At 47.2% G+C, this 25,929-nt stretch overlaps 1 protein-coding gene across 2 annotated transcripts in view; it reads right to left on the bottom strand.

Annotated features, from left to right (window-relative positions):
• The window catches only part of DIPK1C (divergent protein kinase domain 1C), a 461,342-nt gene that overhangs the window by 418,593 nt on the left and 16,820 nt on the right, over positions 1-25,929 (bottom strand). The window contains exon 1 of one of the 2 annotated variants that reach the window (XM_085606941.1): positions 16,200-17,201. The exons of the other annotated variant lie outside the window; for it this stretch is intronic. Coding sequence (XP_085463067.1) covers positions 16,200-16,379 — 180 coding nt within the window. The 5' untranslated portion in view covers positions 16,380-17,201. Of the gene's footprint in view, positions 1-16,199; positions 17,202-25,929 lie in introns of those variants that run through there. 2 annotated transcript variants of the gene reach the window in all.

Here is a 25,929-nt window from a genome sequence, read left to right as displayed (position 1 = left end):
CACTATGTACATAAGGTCCCTCTTGGTCTACAGGTACCTCAATAAGGGGTAAGCCAACTTCCCTCTCTAGGCTATTTCATGTGTATCGCTGATAATCGGGATAATCTGCTTGTGCATACTGATACATCTGTTGTGTCGTTGCTTGTGTTGCAGCAATAGGCTGCGCTTGTGGTGGTGCTACAATTTGTTGTGGAGCTGCCTGTTGCGGAGCTAGCTGTTGCGGAGCTAACCTAGGTTGTGCATGCTGAGGGATTTGTTGTTGGTTCTGATCCTGTCTAGGTGGACGTGGTCTCTCATGTGTTCTACCTGTAGCAATATTATGTTTCAGGACTGGACAATCGTGTATATAATGACCTGGTTGTTTACAATAGTTGCATGTCCCTTTCGCAGGGCCTGCGGAATCACCCTTTTGATGACTATCGGCTGGAACTGACTGTGCAACAAGCATTTTCATTTTTGTATCTTTCATACGTCTTTGTTTGTGTTCTTGTTCTTCTCTAATTCTATTGTGATGATATTGTAACATCTGTAACATCTGTGACGGGGTATTACCTTGCCAGGTACTTTCGAATTTCAATACTCTATTCTTAACTTGTATCAGAGAATTTTCAACTAATTTTGTCACAAACAGATGTGGGTATGACTCGCTACTTGCTTTTATGCCACTATTTATACCAAAACATTTTTCAAATCGGGAATAGAAATCACTAGTGTCTTCGTCTGGCTTTTGTTTACAGGCTGAGATTGCACCCCAGTCTTCCTTTTTCGTAGTTAATAAACGTGGCAGTACCTGTATTAGTAATCCTGCTAGTGCTGTAGTCTTTTCCCCAAGCCCTGCTCCTGCAGCTCGGGCCTTTTCTTCGTTTTCTAATGCTGTCCAATCTATCTTTTGGTCTCCCACCTCCCATTCTTTTTCTTTGAGTTTTTCATAAACACCGGCGGGTAATAGGACTTTTAATATTTTCATAATGTCGGGGTAGGTATACTCTCCCATGAGTAACATGTCTTTTATCTCACGGTGGAAACCTGCTGGGTCCTTGTCATGGCTGGGTACTACTTTCTTCATTTATAATAATTCTAGTTTAGTTATAGGCGTGTACACAAACACGCGTGTAAAATTATCACCAGCACCTCTGATTGGGTGTACTTCGCGTAACGGGTTCTGTCTATCTATGTGATACATTTTTCTTCCCATGATGGGAACTGGAACGTGTTCTGGGCATACGAAATTTAAATATTGGTTTCGGGATTCTAGAATTTCCTTAATCAAATCAGTACCTGACCCTCTCCATATATTCGTGAGTAGTTCTGTCAATATGTCAGGTAAGGGTCCTGGATCGGAGTGTTGGCTTTTATATAATATAAGGAGGTGTTGAATCATGTATATACTAGCTAAACGCTGTTCATATGGGTCTAGATTCAGAAACGTGTGTGTAAGTACATCATCATTGTATTCGCCGGGACTGTCAGCCCATTGTACTGCTGACCTGGCTAATTCTTGTTCGTCCAAGAAATCAAGCATGTGGTACCCCCTTCGATCTCGGAGTAATTTATCAGCGGCTTGGAATAAGTGTTCAGGGGATTTTGTATTTAGCCTAGGGTTTGGAAAATGTCTATTATATTCTGGACGTATTGGACATACCGGATCATTAAAACCTCTGGTATTATTATGGGGTTTTCCTCTACTTACATAAGCTATCGTTTCTACTTGCTCTGACTCTTGCTCCTCCTCCTCTCTGTTTAGGTCCGCGGCGTCTACCTCTAATCTTTCTTCGTGTATTCGTTCTACTTCTCTGCGGATCTTTCGGTACATGGCGACTATACATAACTGTTTATCATGTCTCCCTTCTGATACATTCCGGCCCCAAGTGACAAGTTTTTGCATTTCTTCCGGATTTAACCCAGGCCGGTCTTGATTTCTGATTACACAATTTATGAGGAAACGTAACAGTTGTCCCTGTACCTCCGCTTTCTGGTACTCCATGGCTCTGCTAATACTTTCAGGACCTCGCCCTGACTGGACAAAGTGATATATATTTTCTAAATGTGTAGTCATTCCTGGTAGCTTCGTTAAATATGTTACAGCTCGTCGAATACGTAATGATGACAGCAGCATTTCGTCCCGTTTACCGGGCACAGGATCATATCTACAATCTACTAGAAGTTCCTTAAGCATGTCGGGAGTTGCTAGTTTGGGCGTACGTTGGTGTGCTAATTCTCTAAGGGAAAATGTATTTCCTCTGGGTGGCGTAGAAAAAATGTCTGTCGTACCTCCTGTAGCACCGTCTGGGGTGCTGGACGTGAAAGGATTTGTTGAAGGTGAGACAGAGATTGTAGATGCAGGAAAAACTGTAGAGACGGACGGGCCTGTTGGAACTTGTGTAGGAGTTTGTAGTTGCGGGGGTACAGACGTATGCTCTTGGTGTTGAACACCATCGGCAAGCGATGTGGGTGGTATGGCATTAGCATACTCGGGAGCTGCGTCATCTAAATAGGAGGAAAGAAAAACGTCCTTTGCTGTTTTGGGATGTGATTTGGGATGCGCTTTTATCGGAAACAATGGAGGTGGCAGGTCTTTTGGTATTTCCTGAGTAGCCTTAGGTAACCCTTCGGCCAGAAGTGGATACATACCATTCATAAGGGCGTTTCTTTGTCTATCTACTTGTTCTGAGTTTACTCGAGTACCTTCCTCAAGTAATAGATTTTCTCGAGTTTTATTTGAATTCTCTCTACCTTTCTCTTCCTGTCTGTGTGCTTTTTCTGTACGTCTGTATGATTCTTTACGCCATAATTCAATGGCATCTTTCTGTGACTGTCTGGCTTTCTTTTTCCATAATTCTTCTTCTACTCTCATGATGCAATCTGCATCCCAGGTCCCCGTTGGGGGCCATCTCTGACTCTCTGGTAATTCTTTGGTGTAGTCCACCCATAAATCAAGAAATAATACGGCATCTAGACCATGCTTATGATACATAAAGTATCCTGGAGTGTCCCTAGGTGGAATGGGAACAGCTTCTTCGAGTACACCTTTTCTAGTTTTAATCTGTCTTAGTTTTGAAAAGAGCGGCATTTTTAGATCTTGTTTCTAGAACACACTTTATACAAGAAAACACAATAATGAACAGTCATTCACACCACAATATATAGAACGTATTTAAAACATTTAACGCTTAACAGTTTTACGAACAATGATAACTAATAGAAAACTAGTTACTGACATTATACTGACACTAGATAATACTTATTTATATGCGAAACATACTATATATACTGCTAAACAGTACAGATACACTGCTAAAACAGTGCAGACCGGATTTGTGTACCCAAACCCGTCTTGACCGGCACAGACTATGTGCACGTAAAATGCCTCCCCGGTAATGGTACTCACCGGGTAGCTCGGAACGGAAGGCCTCGGAACGGAACTGAAACTGGACCGGACTGGACTCGACTCGACTGGACTCGGAACTTCGGAACCTGGCGGGACTCTGTATACCTCGGATCTTGCTCTCTCAGCTAGGCTCTGGTCGGGATACTTCGCACTTCTCACCGCCTCGTCTGGGTGTTGATCGCAGCCTCAGTCGTCCCCGCTTGGCTGGAGGGAGATACAGGAAATCCTGCAGGTACGCGTTTTTGTCCGTTCAGCTGTGGCAGGAGACCGGGCCTGCAACGCACCGCCGGCGCGTGAGATGAGAAAGTGTCCCTGTTCGGGCGCCAATTTATGTGGTAAATATTTCGTTACCGGTACTATTTTTTATGCGGTAAAATCTATCAAGAATAACTCAGTAAATATAAGAGGCAGAATCCGTGGTATTAGAGGTTTTAAAAGGCTTTATTCCTATACAAAGGAAGACAATTCGAATTGTGGGCCTTCTGTTCCATCACCACGAAAGTTCAGGAAGGAAGGGAGCATATATTATTGACAGTTAAGCGGTTTTATAGAAAATGCATTACAGTGAAACAGATGCAAGAGGCGTGACAGCTGATAACTCAGATAAACTGTACATACGTAACTAAACATGGGTGTAACTAAAATACGTCATTAAACATGATGTCACAAGTGGGTGGATCCATAAAAGAATCCTGCAATGTCAGCAGAAATATGTGGCAGAGATGCGCGCGCAGCCGCATGACGTGTGATTGACGTGCAACTAGAGGGTGAAGGGGACTTGACATTTAGCTCTACATGTGGAGACAGAAGTCTGGGGTTATGTCAACCTAATCCCAAATCATATCTAATATCCTATGTTTAAAGAACTGTGTTATCCAAAAGGAGAGGTCTCTTAGGATAGAATCTTATTCTATACTGACTATACTGACTGTTAGTGCGTATACAAGCGTCTAAGTGTCTACACTAGATGCGAAGGGGTAGGAATATTCCATGGTAACGGGGCTATGAATTACTTGCATGAGGACAGCGAGGCCTGGCCCCTTTGCACGGTAGCTGGAGGAATGTTTACCTAAACTACTAGACAGGAATGCATCGGATGGGGAGCGGAGGAGATAATCTTGAAGGTGAAATACAGTTTTTGGCAGGCAATATGCTGGATCAGGCACCGTTAGCCGCGCAGGGAGTAGGACAAAGTTCATGGTCACAGATGCAGGCTCAGACTGGAGCTTTCAGAGGCAGAAGGCAGGAAAAGGCTTGATGACAGAATTCGGGCCTACTCGCCTGAATCTGTGAAATGTGGAAAGTGAACCACATAAAGTCGGTGGCCTTTCATACTTAGGAATGGAATATCTGACCCATTCATGGCGGATCTGAAAGAGGACATGTTGACGGTGGACGCACATATGTTTGCGTCTTCAGAACTGGAGCAGGAGGGAACATACATGTACTTATAGCATGCACATGGAGCCGTTGGGGTCTACGATAGGGGACATAACTGATCACAAAATTCATATTTCCTCAGTACACTTCTTCTACTCTGAGGGGTGGGGAGTACTTGCTTTCTCCTTTCCGCTTAAGGACTGCCAGCTTCACTCTGACCCACTCCCCTTTCTCCAACGCCGTTTCTTTTGTCCTCTTGTGGCTGTTGTAGTGTTCCGTATAGATGCGCTGTGCCTTCTGCAGGTTGTGCTGCGCCACCGCTGGAGACCATTTGCTGGTGATGGTCTTCTCCTGCCACGCCACGTTGTCTCTGGTAAAGGGTTGCCGTCCCCGTAAGATCTGGAAGGGACTATACCCCGTACCGGTGGGGGTGATGCGGTACGCCCATATCGTGCTGAGCACCTCTTTCTCCCAGTCTTTGCCTCTTGTGATGGCCGCCTGTATGGAGCCCATCAGCACCCTGTTGAACCTCTCTACTTGTCCATTGCTGGATGGGTGGTATATTGAGGTGTGTTTGAGTATTATGCCGTTCCTGTTCGCAAACGTGACCCACTTGTCAGAGATGAACTGGGGGCCATTGTCGCTGATAACGCTCCTGGGTATGCCTTCCCGGAGGAACAACGCCTTGAGGAAGCGTAGTATCTCGTCCGTGTCCATTATCTCATTGATGTGCACTTCTGGCCATTTCGAGTATTTATCCACTAGTACACATAGATATTTGGGGATCCCTTGGTCGTCCAGTATCGGCCCCAGGATGTCCACTGCAACCTCTTCCCACGGGTTGCTGGGGTTTGTGAATTTCCCTAAGGGTGGTCTCATTGGTTTGAGTGTCTTGTCCGCCCCTTGGCACTGTGCACAGTCCTTCACGTGCTTCTCTACGTGCGTGTCCATCCCTGGCCACCAGTACGTTTGTTTTGTCCTGGCCTTTGTCTTCACAATTCCCAGGTGGCCTTCGTGAAGTATGGCTAGCAGGGTGGGCACGATGTTCTCCGGTGGCACCACCCTGTCACCCCTGTAGACAAACACTCCGTCGTTGCCCATCGACAGCTCTTCTCTGACTTCGTAAAACTGCCTGATTTTTGACCTTTGTCTCCTTCTGTCCGGCCATCCCCGCACGATGTACGTCTTGACGTCCTCCATGTCCTCATCCGCCTCATACGCGTTCTTCCATTCCTGCCTGCTGATGGCTTTTTCCGGATCGTCCGTCAGAGCCACCATCTCGTCGTCGTCTTCCCTGTCGTCGGAGGCGCTGTCCATCGCAGATGCCCTGCTGAGGTAGTCCGCTATTTTGTTTCTGGAGCCCGGGATGTACTCCACGTCGTACCTGTACTCCAGGAGTTTCAGTGTCATTTTCGCAATCCGGGGCGTGGCACTGGCGTGGCCATCTGATGTCAGTACTTTCACGAGAGGCTTGTGATCTGTCTTCACCTGGAATCTGGTTCCCCACAGGAACTGGCGGTACTTCGCCATGGCCCACACTACCGCTAGCATCTCTTTCTCTATCACGCTGAACTTTTGTTCCGATGCTGTCAGCGTCCGGGACGCGAAGCTGATCGTCTCCGTGCCGCCTTCTGGTCTTTCCTGCATGAGCACCGCTCCCAGCCCCTTTTCACTCGCATCCGTCATCAATATTGACCGCCCCTGGGGATCGAATCCTTGCAACGGGATCGCTCCGCCAATTTCCCGTTTCACTGTGTCGAACTCCTCTTGCGTCTCCTCTGTCCATATGAACGCCGTCTTGTCCCTCGTGAGTTGCCTCATGTGGTGGGTTTTTGTGGCAAAGTGGTGGACGAATTTACTGTAGTACTCTGCCATCCCTAGAAACGACCGTACTTCTTCCTTGGAGGTGGGCGGCGGTGCTTCGCAGATGGCTTTTACGTTCCCTCTCTTCGGCGTTATTCCGTGCGCCCCGATCTCGTGTCCCAGGTAGGTGACTGATGTCATTCCAAAATGACACTTCTCCCACTCTGCTGTTAGGCCCTTCTCTTCCAGGATCTGCAATACCGCCGACAGTTTCCTGTCATGGTCCTCCAGCTCCGTCCCCATCACTAGGATGTCGTCCTGAAAGTATTGCACTCCCTCAATGTCTTTGAATAGGCGGGCCATTAGCTTCTGGAACACCGCCGCTGCCGAGGCGAGACCAAAGGGCATGCGGCAGAATTGGTAGCAGCCGAACGGCGTGATGAACGATGTCAATTTTTTGCTTGTCGGGTGTAGTGCTACCTGGTGGTATGCCGATTGCAAGTCTATGGTGGAGAACCATTTCACTCCTTTCGTGCGGGCCAACATTTCCTCTATGCGTGGTAAGGGGAACTTTTCCACCACTATGCACTTGTTCAACTCCCTGAGGTCCACACAGAGGCGCACTTTGCCTGACGGTTTCATGGCCACCACCAAGGGTGCCAACCACTCCGCGCTGTCAATGGGCTCAATGATTCCCCCTTCTTCCAGTCGGAGGAGCTCCTGTTGCACCGCCTCCCTTACCGCAATCGGGATGTTCCGTACCTTGTGTGCCACCGGTCGGGCGTTTTCTTTGAGGACGATTTTGTGGGAGAACTTCTCCAGTCTCCCGATTTTCCCGCCGAAGACCTTCGGGTGCCCGCTCCGCCATTTTTCTGCCGTCGACTCCTCTCCGTCCAGAGTCACCATCACCTGGGTGTCCCCTCCTGGGTTCAGCTGTATTCCTAACACTCCTTGGTCCATCCAGCCCAGGACTGACGGTCCCTTCTCCGCGACGTACAGCTTGCAGAGCGCACTCCGCTCCTTGAACTGGAACTTCATAGTCTTGAACCCTACCATCGGGATTGGGTCCCCTGTGTAGGTTACCGGTCGAATGTCGGGGGGTTCTAGTCGCGCGCCCCACGTGGGTCTGAACCTCTCGTTCCATACTGAACGTTGAATGATCGTGTAAGGAGATCCTGAGTCCGCCACGATGGTGATGGGTATGCCTCCTATGATCATGTCGCACTGGGGTTTGCGCGTTCTTCTCCCCTCTATGCCCAGTACCTGGTCTTCAATACACAGGACTTCTTCGTCTTCTTCACGGCTTTCTGCGTCTTCCCCCTCGTCCTGTGCCACGAACTTCACCGCCTGCTGTCTTCCTTTTCTGCGGCATACCTTTTCGTAATGGCCAACTAGGCCGCAGAACGCGCATTTGGCTCTGAACGCGGGGCACCGTTTGTCGTGCGCTGCATGGTTCGAGCTGCCGCACCTGTAGCATTTCATGGCCTCGCCTTTCCCTTGTTTCCATGTCGGTCCGGGTCTTGGTTTCCCTGTGGCCGCTCCTCTGTACTCCCCCGTCGTTTGTTTCCCCCGCGTCTGGTGGTCCGCGTCGTCTACCTTGTTGACTGTGAGTCTGGGGGCCGGTTCTCTCTTGGCTGCTTCCGCACAGCGTTTTGTTAGCTCCGCTCTCTTCACTATGGTGATCACTTCGTTCAGCGTCGCATCTCCATTCGCCCATAGTTTGTCCTGTACTGACTTGCTTGTCGTGTGCATGACGATCTGGTCCTTGATGAATTCGTCCTGCAGTCCGCCATACCTGCACGTCATCGCCAGCTTCCGCAGCGCCGCCACGTAGTCATCTACGGATTCCCCTGCTTCTTGCTTCCTCTGCTGGAAGTTATAGCGGTCGATGGAGGTGCACACTGCTGGTCGATAGTGGTTGTCCAAATCTTCTATGGCATGGGTGAACACGTCTGTGTCCCCTACCGGTCTGGTGGTTGGTGTGAGATTTTGAAACACTCGTATCCCTTCTGGTCCTAGGTTGTGTAGGAGTATCCTCTTCCTCCTGGCGCTGGAGAACGCCTCCTCGTTCTCATCTTCTAGTGCTTCCAGGTAGTTTTTGAAGTACTCCCTCCAGTCTTCCCACTTCATGATGGGTTCTCCCGGGCGTGGTAGGAAAGGTATCGGCGTCGTCAGAGTCGATGACTGTGCACTCATTTTGGCGTCCACTTGCTTTCTTGGGCTACCTGGTGCGTCCGTCCCCGCTCCCCTGCTTCGGGTACCTGGGACTGCGTTCGAGCTAGCTGCTCCGTCGTCCCCTGACTCCGCCAGGATCTCCTCTGCGGTTCCGCTGTCCGCCTGCGATATCCTCTACCTCGTGGCTGGCTCCTCTGCTGCCCACGTGCCACTCCCCGGCTTTTATCTGCCTCTGCCGCGCTCTCCCGGTGTGTAGGTGTCTGCCCTTGGTCCTTCCGGTCTTCTTACCGCGTGGGGTGGTATCTCCCCTGGTGGGCTTCTTCTCTGCTGCAGGTTAGGGGGGGCGCCTTCCACCTGTTGCACCTGGGGTTCTTCTTATCCCACCCTCGTCGCCACTGTAATGTTGTAAGGTGCCAGGCAGTATGTACTTTCCCCCACAGACTCTCAGGAGACGTTCTACTTGCAATTAGAACCTTTATTATACTTTGTAGGACACCTATAGAGAGAGCGCCGGGCAACACGCTCCGATCGCGTCTCTCGTTCGCGCGCTACACCTCGCGCATGCGCAGTAGCGTCCAAACGGCCGCTACGCACATCTACGTCCCTATGTAGTGCGCGCGTCCACTAGACCGCGACACTACAGGCCCGAACTTCACATTTTTATTGTGGAAGCAGTTAACACGTTTAGCGTGTCTCCTGCCCTCGTGAATTTGTGTCTGTCTCTCGCCTCGCAGTGAGCGCGGAGGAGGTCTCCTGCAAGTGGCATCCGCTGCCCTATCTTTCAGCCCGGCCTCCTGCACGCCTCAGCGGACCCCGCCCACATACTGGCAGTGACAGGGGCTGACCCAGCTGCTGCCAGGTGATCTCTGAGGGAGAAGTGACGAGTAAGACTCCGTGAGCAGAGACAGGCGAGGCAAAGATGTGTCCTAACGGCTAGAGAGCTCGACGTCCAAACCGGGGAACCGGGGTCAAGGCTCAACGACCTGTGATTCTGGGCAAATCGCGTATTCTCCCCTTGCCTGACAAAACGAACGCAACTGGTGCTCATGTAAAGGTAAAGCGCTCTGATACCTTCAAGTCGAGAACGCGCTATATTTTTTTTAAAAAATTACAACTCAAAGCACACCTATCACACACAAAAAAACTGACTAAGGAACAACTGTAATGGCCCCAGGGCTCTGTTTAATGCAGGGGCAGCAAAGCAGCTGCGAGGGCGTGCCAAAAAAGAAAAGGAAGGTGCAACATAAACCATTCAGACATAGAAAAGATGAAAACACCTGCAAACATTATTCTCGTGCTTAGTACGAGAAAAAAAAATTTGGCATTCTGGCAGCAGAGGAACCTTCTTGTCTCCCCATCTTCAAAGACTGCCATACTGAAATTTTAAACTGTAATGTACTATTTCGATAGAAAAAGCTTAGATTTCCCAATTTTAAATAAAACCCGGTCAAAGTCAATAAGCGCAGAAGGCCAATGTGCTGGAAGCATTCAACTTGTCATACAGAATTCTCTTTTATTAGTTATTGCACTTGCAGTGGACACAAATTGTGAAAACGTGAGTGAGGTATCATAGTGAATCAATTAGGTGTTCCATATAGTTAGCATATTTTATTCTTTATATATCTTTTTTCCTCTACATACAATTATGGTACGTTGTCCACTTTATAAATAACTGAATCACTGTAGCATTTTGTTCCACAGCACATATTACAACAATCTTAGGAGTATGTGAGCACTGTCGACTGTCTTAGATCACACTAAGCATCCGCTAATTGCACTGCGAGACAGGAGCTTTCGCGGTCTGTCCCCAAACCCACTTTAAGTGAATCTTGTTTTTACAAACCAGCGTCTCTGATGGGTTTGTTTGTAAAGTGCCTTCTGATTGCGCTCTTCTGCACATGCGGGAATGGCAGCTATGCGTGGCGGTGTAGTGTCGCACTAATACCTCCGTGCCACGCGTATGAAAGGAGGCTGCAATCACTGACAATGCCAAATACCTACTAGAGGCCTTTCTTCATAATAGACTCACATTTGCAGTGAATGCGATGGCTCAGACCGCGCGCTCCAACTGCGTCTTCTGTGGGAAAGTCACTAGTTCCTCTCTGCGCCAGTGGCGTAGCAAGGAGGGGGCGAGTTTAGAGGGCAGCAGCCTCCCATCCCCACTCTTACCTGCGGCCGTCGCGGGGCGACCGCTGACGAACTCGCCAACATCACCCCCTGCCCCCTCCCCCCACCACTCTTACCCACAACCGCGGGGCGGCAAATGCAGGAGCCGCCACGGGCGGGCATACGACTAACTACGCAATTGCCCTGAGCTCAAGACTTTGGTCCAGTCACTGGTGCTGTCAATGATCGGTTATGGCAACTCTGTCTTGACCGGACTTCCTAAAATATGCCTCGCCCCCCCCCCCCCCACACACACACACACACACCGCAAGGACTGTGGTTCTTGCTGAAGCATGTTTTGTCTCTGGAATTAAGATATATATCTCACCAGTGCTACAGACTGTTCAGTGGCAATCCATAGATTCTGGGGATACCTACAGGACGGGGTGCATCACCCACAGCCCGCTTCCTTGCAGAGAATCTGCAAAGGCCTGCTGGGCCCAGGCACAGAAACACCTCTGTTAGACCTTCCAACTTTCAAAATGGAATATACATGGGCGTTTCGAATCTCTCACGTCCCCAGGTCTATGAACCACTACCGCTCTGGTTGTCTTCAAGAACGAACTGAAACTTCTTCAATTTTAGACATATTGCGTGAGTTCCTAGATAAGTTCTGCTATCTGATAACCATCCACCCTTGTTGCATCCTTTCTTGTCTCTCTCCCTCTATATTTTAGCGAATTTTCTCATGCCTGCTTTCTTCTCCCCCCTTCTTTTCTCTTACTCATCTATTTATCTTGTCTCTGTTTTGCATAGCCTGCACCTTTCCTTATGATTGAGTTCTTCTCCTTAGGTTTGCATCTCACATGCCTACTCCGCTGGTCTAACCAATAGGTTTATCCTCAATCTCTTGCTACCTAATGTGATGTTCTGTAATCAACTCTTCACAGCATGATACAATTCCTTCTTGCTTCTTTTGTTATGTTATTCTTGACTTACGTGTACAGTGTCTCTTTGTTCTGCCTATGCTAATGTATTTTTTAATATCTCTTGTTTTGTGAAGCAGTCTAATGCCTCCAGGCTATGCTCATGTCATATAAAACTGCTTAAATTGATAAATAAATAAAATCTTGGAGGGCACATTTCATGATAAAGAGACTCAGATGTGGTAGTCACTGTGCAATTTCTTACATCCTTTACTTATCCTGAAATGTTACTAAATAGACATAAAATTGTAAGGGGTGCTCATAAATTCGGGTCCACCAGTCATTTTCTGCTCCGAATAGTTTTCAAGGCCAGGATTCAGTTCAACCAGTGAGGATCCTTTGGAGCCACAAGACACCAGGAAATGGAGAGAATGTGATCAGACAGAGCTGCATGTGGAGGGATGAGGCTCCTCGTGCAGGAGTAGTCCCTTCTCTACTTCAGTGCATTGGGCAACGTCATTCTGAGGTCAAGTGAAGCACCCAGAACCTTTATCATGGAGAACTACAATTGACTCCATTGACGACTGTTCTTTACAGGCACATTACAATATGAGGTCGGCTGTCTCCTTGTCATCATGCAAGAGGCGCAATAAAGCTGCTCGGGAGCACTTAATGACTGATATCGGATTGTTCTGAGGGTCTTTTTCAGGTTGATTACATTCAAATATTTCAGTGGCGGCTCCTCCGCTATGGCGGAAGAGCGTTGCCGCACTGCTTTCTCGCAGTGCGAGAAGCAAGTTCATAAAATGGTAATAACTTTCAGTTATTAGCATTTTATGTTTCCTTTGCGGGTGGGCTGGTGGGCAGGGCAGCTCTGCTAACTGGGCAGGGGAGGAGTGGTTTGCCCACTCCTAAGTGCTCAATGACTGTTTGGTCTGCCCTCTCGGGCCGTCCAAACCAGTAATAAGTACTTTCCCCTTCTCCAGGCATTCTGCATTACTACCTGCATGGAGAACATGCCCACCCCTCCAGCGCCGTGTCACGGCGCTCAGATCAATCACAATGCTGAATTGCAGCGTTGTGATTGGACTAGGAGAGGGAGCCTGTCTGCGTGCTTCCTGTTCCTGGGGTTGGAGACATGAGAGCAGGAGCAAAGAAGACACGGGACCCGGTCTCAAGGTAAGTTATTATTATTTTTTATATGCTCCATCCCGTGCGACCACCCCTGCGCCTGGCCCAACCCCCTCTCACGAGACATGCCGGCCGCAACTGAAATATTTTGTGGGCAGGCTCCCAGTTTCAATACTTTAACTTTAAATCGTGGAAATCGTTTTTAAAAGATGTGTAATAGTTTTGTATGCTTGTACTTTTCTAGTGCAAAAAATAAGTGTTCTTGTGATTAGCCCCTAAATACTTAAATCCTACAGAAGAGTATCGGTACTGTGCCATTTAAAACATACTAGTCTTGTAGGGCAATGCCATAGCTGCGCCATTAATAGTATGGCAGCCCTGAAAAGAAGTGCTTGTACTGCACAATGCAGGTGTAGCAGACATCAAAGGATGTGCTGGTACTGCCCATTGCACTTATAGCAGAACTGCAATGAAGCGCTGGCACTGCCCATTGCAGGGATAACAGACCTCCCAAAATGTGCTAATTATGCCCAATAAAAGTAAAGGAGACCCTCTAACAAGCACTGGTAAAGCCCATTGCCAGAATAGCAAACCTTCTATGAAGAGCTGGTACTGCCCATTAAAAAGAGAGCAAACCTCCTACGAAAGGCTAGTACCGGCCACTGCAAGTAAAGCAAAGCAGACCCAAGAAGCACTAGTACGGCTCTTTGCAAGTATGGCAGATCTGCTCAGAAGTGCTTGTATGCCCACTGCAAGTGTAGCAGCCTGTTACAAGTAGAGCGCAAATGCTAAACGCTTGTACTCTTCATTGCAATTATAGCAGAACTCCTATGAAGCACCGGTACTGCCCTTCCAGGTATGGCAGACCTCCTAAGATTTGCTGTTTGCTGCTTTTAGAAGTTAGTAGTCCTCCTAAGAGTTAATGGTACTGTACATTGCAAGTATAGCAGACCTGCTCTGAAGCACGGGTACAGCATTACAAGCATAGCAGAAACTCTGATACTGCCCATTTCAAGTAGAGCAGACCTCCTAAGAAGCCCTGGTTTGGACTACTGCAAGTATAGCAGACCTCCTAAGAAGCCCTGGTATGGCCCATTGCAAGGATAGCAGACCTCCTAAGAAGCCCTGGTATGGACCATTTCAAGAAGAGCAGACCTCCTAAGAAGCGCTGGTATGGACCATTGCAGGGACACCAGACCACCTAAGAAGCGCTGGTAGGGCCAACTCCAAGTAAGAAGTGTTGGTACTGCCCATTGCAAACATAGCAGACCTGCTATGAAGTGCTATACTGGCAGTATAGTATAATCTTGGGGTAACACCCAATACACCCTTGAGGGCTTGGGCAAATGTAGTTGCAATAGTAGTGTGCCAACAAGGGATTTTGTTTTAGAAGAATTAAGTTTCTTTGTACAAAGCAAATTAGTTTTTAGATGAGCTCAAGACTGATACTCAACCACATGTTATTCAATTGAATTAGATCAAAGATATGCAACACACACGGGGTATCTTTTTAAGTGAAAAAATCACTGACTTTTTATATATAAACAATCGATAAAAAGGAGTACAGTGGACAATTAAATGTGCAGTGTAACATGAAAGGAGAAAAACAACCAAATATTATCCACAGTTCATGACACAAAAGATATCCAATCCAATAAAGTCAACAGAGATCTATCTCATATTTGGAGAACAATCAGCTGTACATATGTGATGTGGAAATGGATAATGTAGTCGACGTTTCGGTCTGTTAGGGCGTCAATCCGTCAGACCATCTTCAGGACAGTAGAAATTTCAGAAGGAGACTCTTATAAATCATTGCATTCGTATAGAGGTGTTATCATTTCCTCATCGATTTTGGTTGTGCTCGTTCCGGTCTTAGTTGGGTAAGGATATTCCTTTTGTATGTCTATGGAGGAATAGTAGAGCACTGAAAGTCAGTATTCTGAATATACTGGTCTTGTGTATCAAGGAGGGCCAGTTGGTCCTTCGTTGGTTGTGCTTCTTAATTCAGAAGAATGTTTTTGTCGAAGTAAAAGCGAATTCAAGTGCCGTCCGTCAGTGTTTTTTTCACATTTCCACTAATAGTGTTCAAACAGTCGGGAGGCCTCTTTGTGGCACCAATAAAAATAAAATATGATCATAAACCTCTTAAATTTCAGCATATGCTTTATAAATGGAAATGTGGACTGCACATTGTGGTTGGTGCTACACAAAATGAATAAATACTGCACAAATATTGTTCCATTTTAGGGTTTTCTCCATGGACCATCATGTATCTGAGTAATCCTGCATCCTGCTGGGAACACCCGTCATCTCTCATATGACATTGGCTCCAACAATAACCTTGGGAACTTGGCTCCAATTGAAGTATCAGTGTGTTAGCGACATGTTGCGTGGTTGGAGTACATTTTTCCCTTGTAGCCTATTAGCTTGTCACCATGACTTATTCACTACACCCTCTTCCGTGCTGCGGCAGCTCATGTTGGTGAGTTTGTGCAGTGGTGCTGGAACTATTTTCAGAGTGTGGGGTGCTGCCAACATTGTGACATCATTGAAGTCATTGGGATTGTGAAAAATCCAAGCGTTACACAAAGAACAAGGGTAGCAAATGAGCCACGCCCATTCAGAAGGAGAGTGGTAAGGGGATGGTACATAGCAGGTAAGGCATTTTGGAGCATACTGTGCAAATATATTACTACATCATGGTGTGGCATCACACTGTTATTTAAAGACAACACATTTTTCATTGAAATGGCCAGAAACTGTCATACTGCCATACAGTTTTACTGCTAAAACTATATGAAGGACATACAATAACGTGTGGAATTAGGGTTTCGATGAATAGTTGTCATTTGCACACCACCAAGTAATGTGTATTGATTAGTTGTGATCCGATTAAAATCTTTGTTTCCATCACACAAAAAATATTCTTCCCTTGTGCTTTCCTACCAGCTGATATATTTTTTAATATTTGTACAGTTAATTTATAGATATTTAAATCGTGTGTGTGTTATAAACAAAATCTGCCTTTGAAGTTAGAGAAAGAAAGGTAAACACCAATCTCCATAAAAAAAAAAATATAGGCAGCAATTTGTCAGAAGACAGCTTGCCATAGGACCTCTGTTTTGGAACCCACAGCAGATGTGATAACATAAAAATGTAAAGGCATCTGTATTGCTCATTCACCTCCTGAAGTCTAGCATGGTAATTTTGGGGAAGCTGTAGCCCCCCAATGCGCATCCCTAGTTCATGCACCTCCGAGTTTATGTATGTGTTTGCGCGCGCCTTACCAGACGGCCCAGGATCCTCCGGCTCTCGTCGTCAGTGCAGCGCTCGGAGAAGACGCTCCTGTGCACGAGGAGGAAGGTGTTCACCAGGACCCAGGCGGCCGCCCAGCAGAGCAGGAAGAGGAGCGCGCCGCGCCTGAACCCCCGCAGCTGCAGCCTCCTCAGCAGCGCCGGGGGTCTCATGGTGACACCTGTGGGGGAGGCTCAGGGGACCCATCCAGCTCCAGGGGCGACTGTCCCGGGGCAGGCGAGGGCATCCGGCAGGGACGGAGCAACTGTGGTAGCAGAGCCAGGGCGCGAGGAGAGGTCACAGAGGTGGCAGTGATGCCGGTTGCAGGTGCTCGCGCAGCATGCCTTCTCCTGCACGTGGACTGTTGCGCAGCGACGGTGGTACTGGTGCTGCTGTCCTCTGTCGCCGTCCACGACTCGCCTGCTGCTACCGAATTTACCCCCTCACTGATGCTGTCAGGGCATGGCTGGTGGTGCTGCCGCCTCACCAACTGTCCGCGCGTGCGGCTGCTGCTGGCTCTCCGCTCTTCCGAGTGCAGCCCTGGACCCGCTATCCCGCCCTCGTGCAGCGCCCAGCTCTTTTGCACCGAACTGAAGAGGCATTGAGAGTTAAGCCTCCTAGTTCCGCCCTCTTCGGTGCGCTCTGAACTCAGCCTCCCCGTCGCCAGGCAGCCCGCATTCCACTCTCCGCCACCCCCTTTTGTAAATCTACGCACGGGCGAGAGAGAGGTTTTGAGTCCCACATCCGACCTTTTTGTCTTGGAGTTGACTGCCCAGCTGCAGTTCTGGGGACATGGCTGTCAATGGTACAGCGGGTGCAGTGGCACCGGTTCCCACGGTTGTGAGGGGTTCTCTGCACCATGACCATGGCTGTTTATTAGTACTATTTATTAGTACTATTGCTACCAACTCATCACAGGCTGTGGGCTCGTGTTCCTGATTTGCACTAGAGCCTACTATAGTGCCCTTGCTACTCTGTGGCGATGCGCAGCGGGGCTCTCACTTTGACAACACACGGATTTATGGCCGAGGTACACGGAGACAGATCACGTTTCAGTACACGATGAATCTTTGGCGCCAAGCCCATTTTAATGTCTGGAAGGCATAACACGAATGTGCGTCGTTTTGGTGAGGTGCTTTTAGTATCCGAGAAAAGTGGTGACAGGTGAAAGCTTATTCAGAGACAGCAAAATGTCTAAGGGGTCCCAAACTGACTAAAAAACACGTTCTGCAGGTGAAGAAGACAAACTCTTGCCCTTCCACTCTACTATTCCTGCCAAGAGTATTATGCAGGGCACAAGCCCCAGGCTGATTATGGCAAGACGGCACGTGCCAAGCAAGGGTGCACCTCTGAACTATTTTCACAGGCAAAATAAAGGGATATAAATCACTTTAATGACTGTATTTATTACTTAATGGTATTTTGTTCAACATTAGCACGAACCAGTCTGTTGTGGGTACTAAGGAGATTATATTTTCCCCACTAACAAAGCAAGTGTGCTTTTGTGGACTTAAGATCACAGGGAGGGCTCGGCTCTCAACCATCTACGGGTAGAGGGGTCATAGGGGAGTGCAAGAGAGAGGGAGTAGAGGAAGGAATTGAACAAGAGGACCACTCAGCCGCTGCCTTCAACAATTGTCATTATTCAATGGAGGCCGAACTCGCCTTTCTGTCTACCATGGTCATAGGCCACTCTGAATGTTCTGCGGTGAAGGCTTGAGGTTCATGACATGGTGCGCCTTTATTTTACGAGATTCTTGGCTTCTATAGGATGCCACTCAGCTAAGGTGGGTGCGTGATTTGTCGCTGCTCATTTGTGAAGAGTTTCATGGTTGGCAATATAGCGTGTTTTTACCTCTCTAAGAGTTAGAGGACCTTAAAACAAAGCTGGTTTGTCTCTCCTCTCGGTTGAAGCCCTCAAATGTTCCCATGATTCTGGGCCTTGTACTCATTGGAATCTGACGCTTAGTTTCTGTTATTTGGATGTTGACTGATGGATTGAGTTGAAGCATGGTCGTCTGAAGCCGCTCATGATGTGTAGTGTTGTGACTATATCTGGAGAGAGTCCAGTCCACAACTTTGGCAAATGTGAAAAGGACTTAGGGCTCAATTTGGAGTTCGGAGGTTTCTCCATTACAAAGGCGGCGGATGTCCTCTCAACCTTATTACAAGCACATTATATGCTATGGCAATTGTAATAAGGCGGCAGTACATCCGTCATGTTTGTGAGGGAGTAACCTGCCCACCAAACTCTAAATCAGGCCCTAAGACTTTAATCCTAGCCTCCACTGGAAACCAGTGAGGAAATTCAGGGGTGTTTAATGTGCCCCTTCCCTTTTAGACTGAGGTTTAGTGTGGATGCCTAGTTTGGTGTAAAAATTTTACAGTATTCCAGTTGTGACCGATACAATGAAAAGGTGGTGAGATGGGTGGAGGGGGTGTGGGGGAGCGCTGGGGAGGTTATACATTTTTTTAAAAGGCACTTACCTGAAGCTGGAGGCCACCTCCAGCGTCGTGCCTTAATGTTCTGCTGCTTCCTGGTCCTAGCAGACAATTGGGACGGACAGCAGCAGAGACGCCCTGTGCAATCGCATGCTGCTCTCATGCTATGAGAGCAGCGCAGGGATTGGCATGAGCGGGCTGGTTTGATGCTCTGCTCATGACAGGCACAGTCGCTGCCGGCATTGCTCGTGGGTGGAGGGGAATTCGCGGGGGAGTCGCGGGGGGGATTGTGGGTAAAAAAAAATTAAAAACGTAACTTCCTTTCCCCTGGGTCTGGCGTCTTCTCGGCTCCTGCTCTCCTGCCTCCAACAAGAACAGGAAGCAGGAGGCCAGGCTCCCTCCGGACCCTCCCCAAAGCCACTCACAATGCTTCAAGCTGCGTTGTGATTGGTCGGGATGCCGCCCAGCCAGGGGCTAATGGGGTGGCCATGTTCTCCATGTAGTCTGCTATGCAGCCTGCATGGAAACAGAGCAGAGTGCGCATTACTTGTTTGGGAGTCCGAGAGGGCGGACCAAACAGTTTTGAGCACTCAGAAGTGTGCAAACCAGTGGCGGCTCCCCCATTGGGGTGTGGGGGCGTCGCCCCCCTGCTTCCTCACCGTGCGAGAAGACAGAAACATAATTGTAATAACTACCATTTTATGTTTCTGCCTTCTCGCACAGCGAGAAAGCAGAAGTGCCTGGTTGGGGGTGGGCGGTCCTGCTCCAGGGCAGGGGGGGAGTGGCTTGCCCACTGTTGTGCATACTGACTGTTTGGTCAGCCCCAGGGCCGACCAAACAGTCAGTATGCACAACAGTGGGCAAGCCGCTCCACCCCTGCCCTGGAGCAGGACCGCCAACTCTCTCTTTTCTCTATGTAGGCTGCTGTATGCAGCCTACATAGAGAAAATGGCCCGGGTGGGGCGCGCTCCAATGCGCCTCACCACTTGTGATTGGTGGAGCATGGAGGGGAGGGAGGCTCAGGCTGCCTTTGCTGATGACGAGAGCTGCAGGCAGTGAAAAAACGCAGGACGGCGGGAGCGGGAGCCGGGACTCATCCAGAAGCGGGATGGTAAGTTTTATGTAATATTTTTTTTTAATTACATTTTTTAACAAACCTCTCCCCCCACGACGACCCCATTTGCACCCCACCCGCCCGCGACTGAAAAGTACTCGTCCCCGATGCAGGTGTACAAACATCCCTTCGAGCCTTCGAGCTCGTCATGGCGGTGAGTGAAATCAACATTTGTTTACATTCAGAATGCCCGGAGCAGACAGACCTGTGAGTGTGTTAGATAGAGGTGAATGCCAAGTCGATTCTGTGGTGAACGACGAGCAATCAACCAATAATAATATCAAAGTTACGTGTTACACAGTGAGTTCTCCTAATCAATATAATCATATTGTCAGAGTGCTGTTAGTAGCACGTCTTACTGCGGCCTAACTTCGTGCCACTGTTCTTACACACTACCAAGGCGCCAAAAGACAAGTCGGCCTGAGGCTCACCCTTGTAACCTGCAGGCTTCACCCAACATCAGAAAAACGCACAATAATCCAATGAGCTCCGGTGTCATTTGCAGTTTTCTGTCGAGAGACATTTTTGGGAAGCTGTTAGTTAAATTTCGCAGAGAGCAAGGTGCTCCTGAGCTGCCCAGATCTGCTGTTGTCTTTTCAGCTCAGTAATTAGCTTCCATTTCCCCAAATTAATGTTTGCGTTCTGAGAAAATTAAAGTTTCTTTCCCGTCTGCGTGAAACAAGTCTTTTAATCGCTTAGTGTATGACCCGGCCTACTTTAATTCCATCATTTTATTTTCTGTGGCTAACATTTGCTTTCCAGCCTCTGGCTCTGAGGCACTTCGAATATGGGCAACATTTGCTCTTTGGTCTGTAATTTGGTGTTTGAGATTTATAAAAGCTTCTCTGATGGGACCAGCGATTGTGTGCTTGTTGTGGTAGCTAGTACAGAGTTCAGAAAGGACATTTATCTATACCACACTCGGCCACATCTTGGGAGGAAAGAATGCAAGGGCCTGCTCACACCTCCTTTCACCCCACTGTGGAATCTAGATTAATAGAAAGGTGAGTCAGCATAGAGAGAATTCACATGTATTTCCAGAACAACTTTATGCACTCTTTAACGAATGAGTTGATGGTTCAAGCCTTTCACTTGTATGCATCAGTGGCGGGCAGAACCATTGGAATTATATGGTTTTGTGGGTGCAACATTTTCTTCATAATTATGGATTTGGCGCATTTACACCGTAATCCAGCATCAGCGGCATAATCTGCAGATTGAAAAAAAAAAAAAGATTTTAGCTCGAAACAATCGCCAACCACTAGCACAATTGAAGCATTGCTTACACCACCGATTTCCCCCTTAAGTTGTTTGGGCTAGCTCGCTATGCTTGCTCGCCATAGGGCAGTACGGCAATACTTTTACGGCTCACCACTTTTGAATGTAATCAGCTGCCACTGGTGCAAACCACTCCTCCCCTGCCCTGCTCACAGAGTAGAGCAGCCCCACCCACCCGCACGTAATGGACAAAGAAAACATAAAATGGTAATACCTTTTAGTTATTACCATTTTATGTTTTGGCTTTCTCGCACTGCGAGAAAGCAGTGGGGAGATGCTCCTCCACCCTAGTGGAGGAGATGCCCCTGGACAGAGAGTCTGTGCTGTTTTTCCAACCCAGCTGTGCAATACAGCCCGGTTGGAGAAACCTAACTGCGTATGTCTGTTTGGCCGACCTAAGACAGCTGGCCAAACAGATATCCGCACTTAGGAGTGCACTCCATTCCTCCTCCTCCCTCCAAAGCCCTGGCCTGCCGCTCCCTACTCACACTGGCTCAGCCAGCAGGTGAAAAATAAAATGATGATCGAATATCGTTTTCTTTTTCACCTGCTGGCTCTGAGCTCCCCCTGCAGTAATCCAGCAGTGCCAGCATTAAGGATCTTTTCAGCTTCACCATATGAGATATGGGAAGCTAAGAATTTTCATTTAAAATTCGCAGGTCGACTTGCAATATGAAGGCAGCGTTGGTGGCGACGGGTGCGACATTCTTTGTTGACACCTCCATTACCCCCTTCTTCTCGGATTCCCTAACTACCATCCCCCAATTTCTTCTTATCCCCTCTCTCACATTTATTTAATTATTCAATCGTGCTAATCTTTACAATTTAGACTCAGAGAACTTCACATCACAAACCTATTATAAAGAGAAAATGAGTCATACAAGTGTATACATCGATGTATAGGTAATGCAATTTAAGACAATGAGCACTATAGGTGTGGGACTACAAATAGAAGCCATATGTCAAACCATATTGGTTGGCATTATATGTTAAGAGTGCTGGGTCTGGAGAAACCTGAGGGCAGATGAACTACGTTTTTAAGATGTGCAGTAGCCAAAGTTGCTGCCTGTGTTGTGTGAAAAGGAGACAGCAAAACAGCTCCATAACTACTAAAATATGGTGCTGTTGCTCTGGTGCAGGTCATAGGCTGCCTTGTGCGAATGCAAACACCCATGTTCTATAGTTCAAGGGTGTTAGTGTGATGTCAAGCTTGGTTTTATGCGGAAGGATATCCTTCCAGCACAAAAATCTATGCTTTGACATTGTTTAACATTTTACCAATTTGTATCTGTGCTGTAGGGTGCAGAACACCTTCAAAGTTCTAAAGGTTTGGAGAAAAGGCATTTTCTGCAAATTGACGCCTGCTTCGATGCGGCACAATCTTTTGATATTAGTCCCTTTCTACCAAAGTTAGTAGCTAGGGATTAGCATCAAAATCCTGGGCTGCGTATATGGCAAAGTCCATGTACCGCCTACGGTACGCCTCCTTCATGTAAAGTGGTGCACAGTGCTAGTTTCTGTTACTATAGGGCTAATGTACAACACAATTCAGGATTGGCGCTGGTAAGTAAGCCCCAATACAACACCTTACATCAGGTTTGCATCACTTTTGTGATGCAAACTAGGCACAAAGGGTTAGTAAATCTGGTCCATCAACACAATGTTTGTAGTACCATACTAATAAAATTGTTCTGCTACCCAAAGGAACTCTTTTTTAGCAACCTTAGAATAACAAAAGATTGATGCTTTACAGTCCTAACTCTTCTAAACACCAAATATTGCTACATTTTACTACTAAACAGACCGTCACATGCAGTTAACTTGCAGGCACTAGGGGCATGATGTGACTGGCGCAGCAGGTGCAGTGGCACCGGGCCCAAAAGTTATCAGAACTCCTCTAAACACATAATATTGCCATTACATCAATTAATTATATTATTTCCCTCTTTCGTTCCATTTTTCAAAAGTTTGCTAATACTTACCTGCACTATTCCACTAGTATTAGCACAATGTATTGCCTTTTTGTACATAAACAAGTCATAACAATTTAACAGACCCGTTGTAACTTATATTGGACAACTACTCAGCAAGCTACAACTTACATTACAAAACTGCTTATTAATAATCACATAGGCGAAACCTAACACATTTACCAATGCTTGTTTAGAGAGCTACAATTCTATTTTCTAGAAATGCATGCAATCAAGGCCCTGAGAGATGAAATTCTTGATCCCTGATTTATTCTACAAGTGAATGTAGATCTGATTGTCATTGGTTACACTTGGAACTCAATGACACAAGTGTTTATTTCCTACACCACTGGGCAGAGGTGAGCATTGAACAAAAAAGAAGTGAGTGAGCGGTCCCTATGTTAAGCTGCACTAGAATATATTGAGCAAATTTTGCAGCTTCATTCTTGATGAGCTGCCTGGGACAGCTGGATACACTCAAAGGCTCCACCGGCACTTTGATCCATTCTATATGTCTTTGACTCCTAATTTCTCAGTCACCAGTAGTGCATGCAGCTGAGTGCCATGGTAGTACCAATGGAGAATAGATGTATTTATTAAGGACAGTGTGGAGGCCTACCCTTATGCTGACCAGCAGGGCTTCTGGTCCCCTACTATTGCCCATAGAGGACATTTTGCCATTCTTCATACATTTGAAGTAGCCTAGTGGCTGCACATTCCAGGGCTGTGCTTGGTTAAGGGAGGCCTGGAGCACAAGGGTAACCAGTGGTGATAGGGTGGAGAAGACATTGGAGATTCCAGTTTTGGTGCCAAATGGGTTGCCTGCACAGCTAGGGCGGGACATCAAATATGTGACTGGTTGGTGCTCACAGCTAGCTGCCTAACAGGACACTTCGAGCCATATGGCGGGGTCTCTGCACTTAAACACCCTTCTATGTATGCATGACACAATTCTGGGGGATTGTCCTGGGAATATGCTTTTGGAGTTTATTTCGTCCATCAATCCTCTTTCAAAGGGTACACGCATTGCCAGATCAGGGGAGAGATAAGGGAAGGGGGGCACGGGAAGACTATGATTTGCCTAATATCAAACAATTCGGTGAAGTTGTTGACCCCAAATTGTAAAGCAGGGCTGCCTGTTTCAAATGTAATTACTTTGTCATCATATTTCATTTTGGTGAATAGATAATGAGAGTAGACACTGTGGGGCAGATTTACAAGAAAGTGACGCATCTGTAGAGATGCTTCACTTTCCCTGCGCCAACATGCCAAATCCTTGCGTCACCATGGATGCGCCGTATTTACAATACGGCGCACCATGGCGCAAGGATTGACAGATGCGTCAGAAATTCTGACGCATCTGTTGACAGAAAAGTCACGCATTGCTGGAGTCGTGTCGCAAGCACAACGCAACTCCAGCAATGCTCAGGGGTGCCCTATGCCTAACATGCTGCGTCAATTCTTACGCCTGCTTCAAGCAGGCGCAGGGTTTTGACGCAGCATGGACGTAAAAGTGACTCAGTGAAATCTTGTAGATTTCACTGCATCACTTTTACGGGGCTTCCTGCGACAGAACGCCCACCCTGCATACATTAAACCTGACGCAGGTTTAATGTGGCGCAGGGCTTCACAACGTGACGCATCTCCCTAGATGCGTCACGTTGTAAATGGGCCGGACGCAACGACGGTGCAAAAGCGACGCAAGGGGCTTGTAAATCTGCCCCTCAGTACTCATACTCTTTCAAGTTAGCATTCAGTCCAGGTTTTGTCTTACCTCATCCTGCTCACAGCTTTCAGATTGATTCAAAATCCTTTCAATCTTTGACAAAAAATAAGAGCAGAGTTCAAAAGGTGACTGCCTTGGATCACAGAATTTAACCTAATGCAAGTCATGTCTCAATACTCCTCAGGTTCCAGCTAGCCCACAGGACCACAACTAGAGTAGCAGTGGTCCTGATAGAAAGGCCAAGAGACTGCTATCCCAAGCAAATGTCACTGCATTGCGATTCATGCTCAGATTCATAATGCAGTGTTCATCTAAAGCATATTTTGTTAAAGTGGTAAAGCCAGGATTAGAAGTTAAGTCTAGTGGTGGCTCTTCAAACCCCGGTGAATTGCCTACCTTGTTGAGGGGTATGTAAATTAGTTTTGATAGCACTTGCTACCTGTTTCATTCCTATTTCTAAGTCCACCTGCAATATTTTCATATAATAGCAAAATGGCAAAAGTATATATTGAGCCTTTTTCAGTAGATCCTGGGGAGGAACTGTGCAGTATCCTGTTGTTTTCCATTGGTGTTTCAGGTCTTAAGACAATTTTAATCCTTTTGGGCAATTTTGTTATCCATTTTCTCTCCAAAAGTGCCAATAGCGATCAGTCAACGCTTACTGCAGCAGGTGGTTAAACGGTAAGAACTCAAATACAGTATGACACAGTTATCAGACTGAATGAGTTCAGCACATGGTTAGCAGATAGCTTTTTAAAGATCTAATTAAGAGGAAGATATGATATTAAACCCACAAATCATAATCTCCCTTCTCCCCAGCAAATATCTTCTGACATGTCAATGCACACAAAATGTTTCCACGTGTGTGAAATGTCTCCTAGCATGCAAAGTTTCCTTTTAAGTGGCAGTGGAAAGCTGCTAACCCTACTTCCTGGAGCATAATTGATACTTTCAGTCCTGCCTGCCAGCTGTTGGCACCTGGATGCGCAATAATCGGCGTGAGCTGAACAGTAAAAGAGAAAACTTGTCATCTTTTAATGAGACCCTACATTCGACCAATCATTTCACAACATATTATTTCCTCTGGATAAAAGCTCCAGCAGAGGAAATTCTTGGGACCAAAAAAAATAAATATAATGGCCTCAAAAACATTGGATACAAACTTTGGCAAAAATACTATTAAATGTAAGTGT

Source organism: Triturus cristatus, chromosome 5_2, assembly GCF_964204655.1.
Source record: "Triturus cristatus chromosome 5_2, aTriCri1.1, whole genome shotgun sequence".
NCBI classification, from domain to species: Eukaryota; Metazoa; Chordata; class Amphibia; order Caudata; family Salamandridae; genus Triturus; species Triturus cristatus.
The sequence above is the reverse complement of the archived record's forward strand: the minus strand, read 5'-3'. Positions and strand labels throughout refer to the sequence as shown.